The sequence below is a fragment of the Electrophorus electricus genome, chromosome 11, assembly GCF_041902795.1.
Source record: "Electrophorus electricus isolate QZ-2024a chromosome 11, ASM4190279v1, whole genome shotgun sequence".
NCBI classification, from domain to species: Eukaryota; Metazoa; Chordata; class Actinopteri; order Gymnotiformes; family Gymnotidae; genus Electrophorus; species Electrophorus electricus.
In genome coordinates, this window is record NC_137507.1 from 13,452,351 (window position 1) to 13,464,359 (window position 12,009).

Below are 12,009 nucleotides of genomic sequence, written 5' to 3' on the forward strand. Positions count from 1 at the left end.
GAACTATATAGGTAAAGTATTTGGCTGTTTGGTTATTCTTCATTGTTAAGATATGATGTCTTGAATTATCTGCCTTAATTTTGTAGTATGGCAGCTTGTTGGTTTGCCTGTGTTTGGAACTGCCTGTGTTTCCTAGTATGTTTGTTGCGCTCTACAATTCTATTTTTAACAGAGCTTATGTTGTGGGTAACCTGTTCCAATGAGGAAGTTCTTAAACACAAACAGTGATACAAGCAGTAATAATACAGCATTTTTCCATTGTCTGCACCTCATACCAAACAATAATGAATGATCTGAAACTAAGACATACTGGGATGTTTAGAATGTCACAAAAGTAAGAGTTCCATTTTTGTACACCCACCACCCACTTTGTTAGAACCATTATTAATTAGAAACACATGTACAGTTAAATTTAATGCAGTCTGTAATTGTACACCTATAAAATGCACTTATAGGTGTAAGCTATCTAACAAAGTAGTTAGTGAGTATAGGTGCCAGGTATGTGTTTCTTGACTATTGCATTTGGTTTAACCAGGTATTAGGTGTGTTTAAGTGACAAAGATTTTGTGAAGGTCCTCTAATCGATAACACTTACAATAACATTTCTGTGAAATTCTGAAATTGGTATAAATCAGCATTGTGGCAAAAACTCAGAATTCCAATAGAATGTGGTATCAATGTTCCAAAAACTGAAATTGGGCACGAGCCAAAGCACAACTTGCCAATATGTCAACACAGCATGGCATGGGGGTATGATAAGTTCTTAGTATTTGTTTTGCTGTCTACAGCCACTTTTCACTGAATGTATAATTTCCATCACAAACCATTCACAGAATGATTGGGAGCTATCTGGAGATACCAAGAAAGGAAACAATTTTATCAATAAATTTCCTTCAATTGTTATTAAATTCTAAAGTATTTCAAGTAAATAATGATACAGAAAATTATGCACACTGTATATAATGTTAATAAATAATTGTAGTTTTTGTGCTATGTCTAGTGCTTCCTGGGTCCATAATGTTGGTAATTTTGATAAACATGAATGCTATTTTTTTAATTAATTATGGTTATACCAAGATATGTAGCTTGTCTGTTATTAATTTGCTGGTTTGTAGTCTTCTTTTTATGGGAATAACACACATTCTATAAATATCTCCTCCCTGGGAGAGGGTTTCTAAGTTGCTGGACAGTCTCTTTAATAGGATCTACATAATGGCCCAGGCTAATGAACACAGCACTAAAAAGGGGCCAAAAGAACCAAGTTCTCGACATATTAGGATGTATCTGTACTGTGCAATTAAATTTCATGGATTATGCTGGCCTCCCCAACTGACTGTGTTTGATAGTGTTCACCCAAGTGTTCTGGATTCCAGGCTGAAATCGATGGATGAGTCAAGGACTAGTCTGGAATCTTAAAAAAAAAAAAAAAACTTGACAGTGTAAGCAAACAAATGAGATTCTAGAACATGAGCTTTCTCTAAAAACCTTGCATGTAAGACATAAGCTATGTAATCACATGCTGCAAGCATTTCATTGCATTTCATATGCATGCTTACATAGAAATTGTGATACAAATAACTAGGGATAGTGTAACCCAAGTGGGCCCACTAGAAAGTTATCAGACAAAGGATAAATTCAGATCAGTTGGGTCATTTTCAGGAAACTGGATACTTTAATCACTTAATTAAAACCAAAAGAATTTAAAAAGAAAATTAAAGGAATAGTCCTTCTAAAGATCATAAATCTAACCCTTGTTTTACATTCTCTTCAGATGAGGTGGAACAGTTTGGTAAACAATCATTAAATTATATTAATTTAAATGTATAAATTTACAATTTATTTGTAAATTTATTTGTATTTCATTATAAGCCACAATGTGGCTTTGTAATTTTAGATTTTTCCTATTGCTTGATGCTATCCATACTGCAAAACTAAAATAAAAAGGTGGTAATATGATTATTATGTATATTCATATAAACATTTGCCAGAGTCACTGCATACAATGAATCAGATTAATGTTTTGTGACAGTTGTGTGTGGTTATTCTTATTTTTAATCAACAATGTACTAATATCTATGTTTCTAAACCTGGAATTGTTTCCAAGCAAAGATTTCTGAGCATTACCCTGGCAGTTCTTCAAAGCACCCTGTTTGGCATTACCACCTGTTTTTCAGCATCACCTAACACCTTCAAGCATTGTTGGCTCAGGTAAAAGAACAGCAATATATTACTCATTATATCTGACAAATGGATTCCATTAATAAAGGGAATGTGTTCATACGGGTCTCTCTTCAACTAACCAATCAAAACCTGTCCAATATGCTGACTCTTTAAATTTAAATATTTAATATTTTAAATACTTTAAAAAGTATTAAGAACTTTAGTCAGGCATCCCTTGGATCAGCTGCACATTGAAAATGTACCACCAAATTGTTTCTCCAAGTACATGTTTGTTGAAGCCACTCCTATACTGCAGCACCATCTACTGCATTGGGGGATTTTCTGGGACCACTAATGTCCCATTTAATATTTGTCTATCCTATCAACCCGAATCCTAACCATAATTTGAAACTTCAACTATTAAATGGTCAGCCCCTCATCTCCCTAGTTACCAATATATTCTACAGATACATGTACCCATACATCTCATGAGTGTCGTGATGATCTCTTTTCTGTAACCTATCCCACCCAGACACTTCTCATGCTGTTGTGATATTTAAATATGGCTACATTTGCACATTTTAGCAGCAAGGAGAATGTGTATCTGTAGTTGTGTGTTTACTATTTGACTTTGTTATTGTTGTTGTTCAATTAATATCTTTGTGATCTTCGGTCAATTCAGTTATAAACTACACAACAGGCCTATATGATTTCACTGCGTTGTAGTAAATACGAGTTCACTGTGTAGCAGAAAGCAGAAAAAAGCTTACATTTTATTCAAATTTCCCAATTACAGTTTCATTCAAAACCAAAAATTACAGAATTATCAACTTTTTTTTTTACACATGTAGGTCACAAAACACATACAAAAAAACCCGGCAATTCCAGAAATGTATAAATTCTAGCCTAAAGTAGCTTTGAAGGTGGATAACATTCCACACATTAGGCCTGTGGTGCGTAATTTAGCTGAGTGCACTTTGACTATAAAAGAAACCCACATGCTTATAATTCGACCTATCAACAATGTATATCATTGGGCATGATTGAGATAGCAATGGAAACATGATGGATCCTTTATATAGGTGCCTTTTCCTTAAAACATTGCTATTAGCCTATGTTATACAAAATAAAATATGCAGTGTTTTCTTTGGTAAAGCTAGGTTACGGCATATATATATCTCGGAGAGACTGTATAGTGCAATATAAATAGTTGCCACACAGGGGTCCCCGGAAGCCATAACGCATTGAAGGTGAAAAGATAGCACGAGTGTTAGAAAACCGTACCCCCGCTGTACAAGGGCATTCTTCCTTCGATAAGTGTAAAATAGCACCAGCGGACTTCACTGCGCTAAAATATCACCATTATTTGTATCACCTTAGTAATGCCACTCTCATTTCCGTCATGGATCTAAAATCTGAACTGTTGAAGTCTATCTGGTATGCGTTCACTTCACTGGACGTGGAGCACAGCGGAAAAGTGTCCAAGTCGCAACTAAAGGTAAAACAACCAGTATTTTTTTTGTCGTGAAATAGCCCTCCGTCTCTGATTCACTGACTGCATAATGACTTCAATAACATATGGCTTCTAATTGCATTTGAAATTTTGTGGTGTTATTTTCGTGAAGAGCTGATGTTAATTCACAGACAGTAGTTGCCATCCTTTAGATATGGATGAAGTTTAGAATATCCTAACGTTATGTAATTCACCTTATGTCATTTTAATTCACGTGAATGTATAATGAACACATTTTGTTAGGTCACATTTAAGTGCTTCCTTGTTGTCCTTCATAATACACTGAGGGACTGGCTGTCTGGATATTCAAAACACTGACCTCTTTCGAAGTCCCCGAATGTTTTTGTTTTTTTTTTTCCTGAGGGAAATCTCGTGTTGGAACACGTTCTCCCTTGGCCAATTAGTTTAAGTTATGCAATAACTTGTAAATGTCCGGACATGCCGTATGAGACAGCGATCTCTACAGTAAGGGAATTCCATGTATGATTCCTCCTGTTCCTAGAAGTGTGGTGATCAGGTGATTAGCATGCTTTTCTTTATAAAACCTTGACATATCAGCTATTACAGTCCTTCTTTGATAGAAACCACATGTCACCTGACAGTTAACTAGTTAAAACTATGTATTTAGCAACTCAAAAGGTATTTAAAAAGTTATTCAAAAAACAAGTTTCGTTCAGGGAAGGCCGTGTGTGAAACGCAGTAGCGCGAAGGCGACTTATATCTCAAGTGTGATAATTCCTGAAATCCCTCTTTGCTGACATACATGGGTACCATGTCCTTTGCTTATATGTTGCTGGTGTTTTGCTGTGTTGTGTTTCAAGCCAGGTCTTGTTCTGACTGTATATCACAGGTACTCTCCCACAATCTGTACACAGCTCTGAATATCCCTCATGACCCTGTGGCTTTGGAGGAGCACTTCCAGGATAACGACAATGGGCCAGTGTCCAACCAAGGCTATATGCCATACCTAAACAAGTACATTCTGGCAAAGGTTCTTTTCCTTCATAAATATATTTATTTCCTTATCACTGTAACTCACTGTATCACTTTTACCATGATTTGGGTTTAGTCTCCTACCAGGTTTAACTTTTTGTTAATTGGAGAGTATTTGCCATTTCAAAAATATTAACATGATTGCTCCGGGACTAGCTATGTGTACAAAAAGAGAACAGAGTGCAAACCCATGCTGAACGTTGTCGTGCCTGCAGATTTAAAGGCTTGCTGTTGCTTGGAAGCATGTTCTGTTTTGGTCTACCATACACAGTAAACCCTGTTTTTGTTATTAGCATCTGCTGATAAATAACTGAGGAAGCATATTCCTGATTTTTAGTATTATTATCTGCATGTACTGTAGTCATGCAGAGATATACATAAAAAAGATTGATTTGTTCTGATTGCTGTTGGTAAAAGAAAATGCTTCTTATTAAGAAAGCTGACTCTGGTTTTACTCTGTCTGCCCTTGGTTGATGATGGTTCCCAGGCCACTGAAGGTACTTTCAACAAGGAGACATTTGATGAGCTGTGCTGGATGATGGCAGCTAAGAAGAACTTTAAGCCCAGTATTCAGCAGGGCAGTTGTTCGCAAAGAGACTGCTTCAAACTCTTCTGCTTGTTTAATCTGCTGTCTGAGGACCATTATCCACTCATAATCAGCTTGCCTGAGGTATTAAGTCTCTAAATGTATGTCAGTCTGTTTGTGTGTGTATGTGTGTATGTGTGTGTGTGTGTGTGTGTGTGTGTGTGTGTGTGTGTGTGTGTGTGTGTGTGTGTGTGCGTGTGGAAGCGTGAAAATGATTGTGACAGATAGAACTTTGCCTGAACATTAAAAATAAAATAAGGTTGCCACGCATGTTTAACATATTTAAATTACACTAAGAGTTAAATGACAGAAATAACATCTGTCATTGTCCTATTTTCAGCAACCACAAAGTTAAACACTATCAGTTATTTTAACCAATCAGAAAACTCAGGAAATGTTATGGCTTCATACACAACACAGAGATCAGTAAGCTTAGGGAGCTTTGGGGATAGACAGTTGGATAGAAGGCATGGGATTGTAGAGAAGATGTGGACTAAGTCTGGCAGAAGAGTGAATGTCACTTACAGCTTTAAACTCGCAGAGTGCTAATTTCAGATCAGATCCAGTCCTCTTAATACTGCTCATATGTATACAACAGCCACATTTAGTTCTAGCACATTTACTTCTTACTTTAATAAATGTGACGCTGGCATAATAAATTCAGTGGGTAAATTAATTATTTTGTTAAAGATGCCATGTGTCAAGTTAGCTTGGTTTACAGAGGTATTGTGTCATGCTCGTACATCTGAAAACTGAGAAGCGTAAAGTGTAAAAGTGTAATCTAGATAAGGGTGGATGAGTGAGGGACACCATGGCCCATGTGACTCATGATACTGCAACAATACAACAGGGAAGGAAGTTAAGGAGGGTAGTCATACGGCTTCCTGAGAATGATACGTTCACTCCTGATTGTGATCTTTCAAATACTGAGCATGTGTTGCAACTTGCATGTTTTGCAGTGTCTTATTAAAATATGCATCAAATGAGTCGATATGTCTTTGCCAAAAGTAAAGCATAAAGTTCTAATGAGATTGCCGAAGTCTTGTTAGAGACTGTTTGCAGTGGTTTTGAATTTCACCAGTGTCCTTGTGTTGCATTATGAACCTTCAACCTCTGTGGCCTGTGTAGTTGGAGTACCTACTGAAGAAGATCTCTGCAGCAATGAGTCAGGAGTGGGATGGTAAGCTGCTGGAGGCCCTGCTAGCCCAGGAGATCTCTCTACACAGTGGCCTATCTGTGTGGCTGTTCCTGGAGCACCTAGGTGCTGGCCACCTCATGCAGCTGGACAGCAAGGAGACCTTCAGCCTGGCCCTGGATGAGGTCTTCATGGAAATGTACCACAATGTGCTGAAGAAGGTGACTAAGACTCATGGTATACAGCAGTCGTGTTCACAGATGTTCACCAGATGTTCACCAGTGACCACAGATTAAGTGTGCGAATAGTAGTCGAATAGTGTTTCCTGGTGTGGATTTAAATTACAACGTATAATTACATTTTTTGACATAATTTTTGTCTTGAATTGCCCCTATGGTTGTTTGCTATAGCCAGATGTGCTGGATCAATGGGAAGTCATTTTAATAGTAAAATGACGTCATGCTAAAGTCATTTTCAGTTTGAGCTTCATCACAGTCTTGAGGATGTGTCACCGTTATGATATAAATCTTACTTTCCTACTTTCTTTGATAAACAGGGTTACATGCAGAAAAAGGGGCATGTGCGTAGGAATTGGCAGGAACGCTGGTTTGTGCTGAAGCCAGACGTCATGGAGTACTATGTCAGCGAGGATCTGAAGGAGAAGAAAGGGGAACTCCAGCTGGATGGGAGCTGTGTGGTGGAGGTGAAAGACCAACAGGGACATTCAAGGAAGTTTAAAAAACTGGGTTCTCCAACATGACTTGGAGTAACTTCTTTAGAAGTTGATAAAGAATGACAGAGGCTCTGATGAATGTTATCATTAAAATGTTTGCTGTATGTGAGGATTGTATATCCAAAGGCTTCCTGAGGGCACCAAATAACTGAGGGCTAGACGTTCAGAGATAAATTGTGCAAAAAGGGAAACATTTAAACAGAGAAATTAAAAACATTTTTGCTAAAAAGCATTAGAAAAGAAACTAAGGTTATTATTTATTATAGAAATTGATGTTCTCATCAAGATATTTTATGCTTTTGTGTGTGTCAGCTTTAAAAACTGCCAGCTGTAGAACTAGTACTAGTACTAGAACATTCGAATTAACCTGATAGTGTATCTTAGAGTCAAAATATGTGCACTTGAACAGAATACAGTAATGAAATTTTAATTTATTGTTTATTTCATTAAAGCTGTTTGTAAGGTCTATAAATGTTTCTTTGAAAATATGAGCCCTATAAAAACCTTTCTTTAATAGTGTAATCATATGCTATTTAATCATAATTATAACCTAATTATCTTTCTTAGAAATTCACACTCTAATCCAATGAACATTAGAATGTATATAGAATGCCTCACCCATAATCATGTTTTAGTTTTCACTGTTTCACTTATTTTAGTTTTAGTTTTAGTTTCTGTTCACTTATTTAAAAGTCTCCTATTATGATATAACACTGTCAGTATCAGTCTTAGCCATTCAGTTATGTGACCATAGTCTGGGTAAATTTTGCGCAGTCACAAACTTTTAAACAGAACATTTCCATGGCACTCTTCATCAAATCTAAAAATTCTTTATTTAGACGTGGCTATGGACAAAAAGTCTCTCGACATGGTTCAACATGAGCTTCCATCAAGGAGAGTCACAATACAACCTCAAGATCAGTGCTATAAATAAGCTATGATGCGTCACATGACTTAGTAGTATTTCCAAGAGATTCACACATATATAAATATAATTTCAAATGAACAATGTATGGCATCCAAACAAATAATAAAACATGCATTTAAAAAAGAATACATAAACATCCACCAATAACACCCCCTGACAAAATTATACACAAAAGACATGGTATATCTGATTCTATGCATCAAATTTTGTTCTGGTTTATCATGTTTTTCATTTTTGAAATGTGTCTTAACCAATAACAAATTGCTTAGGTATGCCTTAATTATTGTGTCATGTAACTGCCAGACCATCCCTGATAAGGAAGGGAGACGATGTTTGTTCTGTGTGAAGACTCCAGGAAGGACATATGAGATGAGTGCATCAGACCAGAAACAGAGAGTGGAGTGGATTCAAGGTGAGAGCCCATCCCTAGAACACGTTTTATGCAGTTCGTATTACCTTCCAAATTGAAGTTACGCTGGAAATGAACACAACATTTCTCCCTTATGCCTATTTGTGGTGTGACGCGTCGGGCTCTGTCCGCTCAACATTGTTGTGACTGCTCTGGCTGCTCTTCAGCTGCGCAGACAGCCATCCGGCTGAAGACTGAAGGGAAGAGCTCACTGCATAAGGAGCTGAAGCTGCGCAGGCGGGAGCTGCGGGAGCTCAGCCAGAACAGGCAGAGTGGCCAGCAAATGCAGAGCAGTGAGAGCGATGATGGAGGACAGAGCGACAGCAATGGCCAGAGTGCCCTGAGAAGAGTGAATAGCGAGGGTCAACGGAGTGATGACAGCAGCCAGAGAACACAGAGCAGCCAGAGTGAGCCCAGCCCTAAGGATGAGTGGTCCAGCTTGGAGACGCAGCATGAGGAGCTCGACTTGGGGATTATAGACATCATCCAGGTACACAAAGAGGGGGAAGTGACGTGAGATGAAGGGTTGGCTGAAGCGTTTGTATTCAGTTATTTCAAATATGTGTTTCTTAGCAACACATGGAAATGGAAGCCCAGCGTAAAGATGAGGAGGCCCGTGAAACAGAGAAGCAGAATCAGAAGCAGCGAGAGCTGGAGAGACAGCTGAAGGAGGCAAATGCAGTAAGATAACACACAGGGCACCTGTTCTTTCTTCGTCTTATTAATTACAATCATGTCTTTTCTTGACTTTTTCTATTATTTCTCTCCGTTTCATACAAGCAGCAGAAGAGTTCAATAAGTGACTAGATATTTTTGCCATTGCAAACTTTACTCAGGCCAAGGAGACCTTAGAGGCTGAACTGGCTAAGATGCAGAGGGAAGCTAACCAACAGAAGGAGAGGATCCGAGAGCTAGAGCTCACGCAGCAGAAACTGGAGGAGGTGCTCAACCTGCAGACACAAGCCCGCTTAGAAGAGGAAAGGGCCCGATGTGAGGTCGAGAGGTTGGTTACAGACACACAGAGGCACACACTGTGGTCTCTTTCTGGCCACTTTCACCTTTCACCTGCTCACCATCTAATTTTAGGACATGGTCACTACTTGTGTGTGTGTGTGTGTGTGTGTGTGTGTGTGTGCGCGTGTGTGTGTGTGTGTGTGTGTGGATTGTTGGCTGGCTGGGTGTCCCACAGACAGCTGGAAGAGGAGCAGAGGAAGCTGTCTGAGTTGCTGCTACTTCAGAGACGCTTGGAGACTTCTGCTCCTGCAGAAAGGACTCAAGAGGAGGAGAAGCAGACCCTAGAAGATGTGGAACTCAGACCCTCTCCTGCCTCCAACTCCCAGCCAAGCTCCCATTCAACCCAGCCCCCAGCAGAAGCAGTGGAAACCCATTCTTCCACCCTGGAGGTATAAAAAACTGAATTTGGAAGAAGCAGGGACGTAATCAAAAGAAAATGAATAAAACAAGTACTCAGAGCTGAGGTAAACAAAGTAGAAAACCACACTCAGGGCTGGAGTAAAGGAAAAACTGCAGATAGATACTGTTATCCTTCAAGTTTCTTTATATTTTATCCATCTTTCTCTTATTGTTCAGAAAGTGTCAGAAACTCATTCTAAGGTTCCACATATGAGACAGTGGAATGTCCAGATGAACCGCCTTATGAAGCCCATCACGCCAGCAGGTAAAACACACACATTACTTTCCTCTTCAAGAAATGTTGTTAAATATTGTATTCGCTAACACTTATTAATAATTCATTTTTTGTTAATTGTAAATTTTTATGAATTTATGTTACAAAATGGATTTGCTGTATTTTTGTATTGTTCATGACCAATATAGACAAACTGAAATGCCTGCCAGTAAAGTCCACGTTCCCCAAATACGACAAGGCACTTACCAGCACAGAGTTCATCACAAAGTACCAGACAAATGTAACTCAAGAAACAGAATTCTCAGACAGACAGCTGCTGGTCAAAGGAGAGGAAGCAGGATCTAAGGAGCCAGTCACTGTACCTGAGACAGAAGAACTACAAATGAAAAACAAGGAAGAAGAGCAGACCAAAGAGCTGACATAGTCACCCACAGAGCCAGATTATACACAAAATCTGTCCCATTTACAATCTTGTCACCTTACAGAAAAGAATATATTATGGTTAATCATGAAAAACTTTAAATTATGACAGCTCAGAATTAGTATTCATTATTACCTATTCTTGATAAACCAAGCCACTAGTAAGTGTTATTATAGTAGGTCTTATTAGTATGTCTACTAGGCATAATACCTATTTCCTGTTTCAGGCTTTGTCATATACACCAGCTATTATATTCATACAGGAACAGCTGTTCCAGAGAACTGATACTATGATTCCATCAGGACTGTAAATTAAATGACTGGACTATAATAAGTCAACAGATTTTTAATATTTTTAAATGTTTAAATCATATATTGTTTGTAATGCTTTGAATCCAAACTTGTTTTTTCATTTGCCTTTATGCTTTTGTATTGGTATACCGGGTTGCGCTAGTGCCTGTTGTTTGTAATTCTATTGATGACCAGTAGGGGAGGCAGTTGTTTTGGGATATATTGTGACATGACCTGATAATACCTCTTCGTGAACTTATAAATATTCTCCCTAATACATTGGATATTCAGAGCATTCGTGTCTCCTTGCATTCTTCATTTTTTTATTTCATTTGGCATTCCACTTCAGCCAACTCCACAGTGCTATTTTTCCCCAGCTTCTGGAACTCTTCAACAACAAAACTTAGTAGCAGGTCCTATGATTTCTGTGAATTAGTGTTTAGTGATGAGAACCCTGACAGCTTTATCAACCTCTTCTTTGTGCTGCTAATAATGTCCTACAACTGCCAAATCAAACCCTTGGTGAAGCAGAGGTGCCCCTATTTAGCACGAAAGAGTGAAAATAATTGTGGCATATATATTTAGATCTCTGGAGGCTAGTGAGTAAGTGGGGCTCAGTTTGTGGCTGGGAGACATCACTATGGAGCAGATGAATGATGGCCTTCTCTGTTGGTTTTGGGTAGTAATCAATAGGCTGACTGTAAGTGATCTTTGAGAAACGGCCTCAGTCGTGATTTTCCAAAATCTGATCTTTTCCGTTATGGCTTATGGAATCTGTCTGTTTGCCTGAGGCTGTGTGGCATTGTACAGAATCTGAAATATGCAAGGGCACCTGAATCTCCACATTTCCCTAGTCTGTTATATGTGTTGTTTTTAACATCAGACAGTACACTTTTTTTCTTATGTGTCTGGAAATTTTACTTAGTGTTTTGGGATATGATGTATTTTTCTAAGTTAGCATTAGCACCAGCCATCACCACACAACCATTTTGTGGCTTTGTTTCTCAAACTTACAAACATGGAAAGACCGCACGCTTGTGACAACAGATTTCTGTGCCTTGAGCAAGAGAAATGATCTTTGTTTTGACCACACTGCATCCAGGAAGGCCAAAGTAACAGACTCGTGGTGGTTATATTGTGTAAGGGAAGAGTGTTATTATGTATTTCAAGTTATGTGTTCCTTAATTAGTGCC

General features: G+C 38.4%; 1 protein-coding gene across 6 annotated transcripts; it reads left to right on the top strand.

Annotated features, from left to right (window-relative positions):
* The first annotated feature begins 3,378 nt into the window (after positions 1–3,378).
* On the top strand, positions 3,379–11,109 carry def6c (DEF6 guanine nucleotide exchange factor c). 6 transcript variants are annotated; one of them, XR_014126183.1, is made up of 12 exons: positions 3,379–3,658; positions 4,524–4,664; positions 5,154–5,336; positions 6,381–6,608; positions 6,944–7,090; positions 8,352–8,460; positions 8,625–8,947; positions 9,031–9,138; positions 9,294–9,460; positions 9,647–9,935; positions 10,048–10,135; positions 10,294–10,343. XR_014126183.1 is itself a non-coding variant. In XM_027002165.3 (12 exons), exons 1-12 carry the CDS (start codon positions 3,563–3,565, stop codon positions 10,527–10,529), a joined length of 2,040 nt encoding a protein of 679 aa, XP_026857966.2. In that variant the 5' UTR covers positions 3,380–3,562; the 3' UTR covers positions 10,530–11,109. The 6 variants fall into 6 exon arrangements, 5 of the variants coding, with proteins under 5 accessions (XP_081579995.1, XP_026857966.2, XP_081579997.1 ...); XM_027002165.3 differs by having other exon boundaries at positions 3,380–3,658; positions 9,647–9,860; positions 10,294–11,109; XM_081723871.1 differs by having other exon boundaries at positions 3,380–3,658; positions 4,549–4,664; positions 9,647–9,860; positions 10,294–11,109.
* The last annotated feature ends 900 nt before the right edge of the window (positions 11,110–12,009 follow it).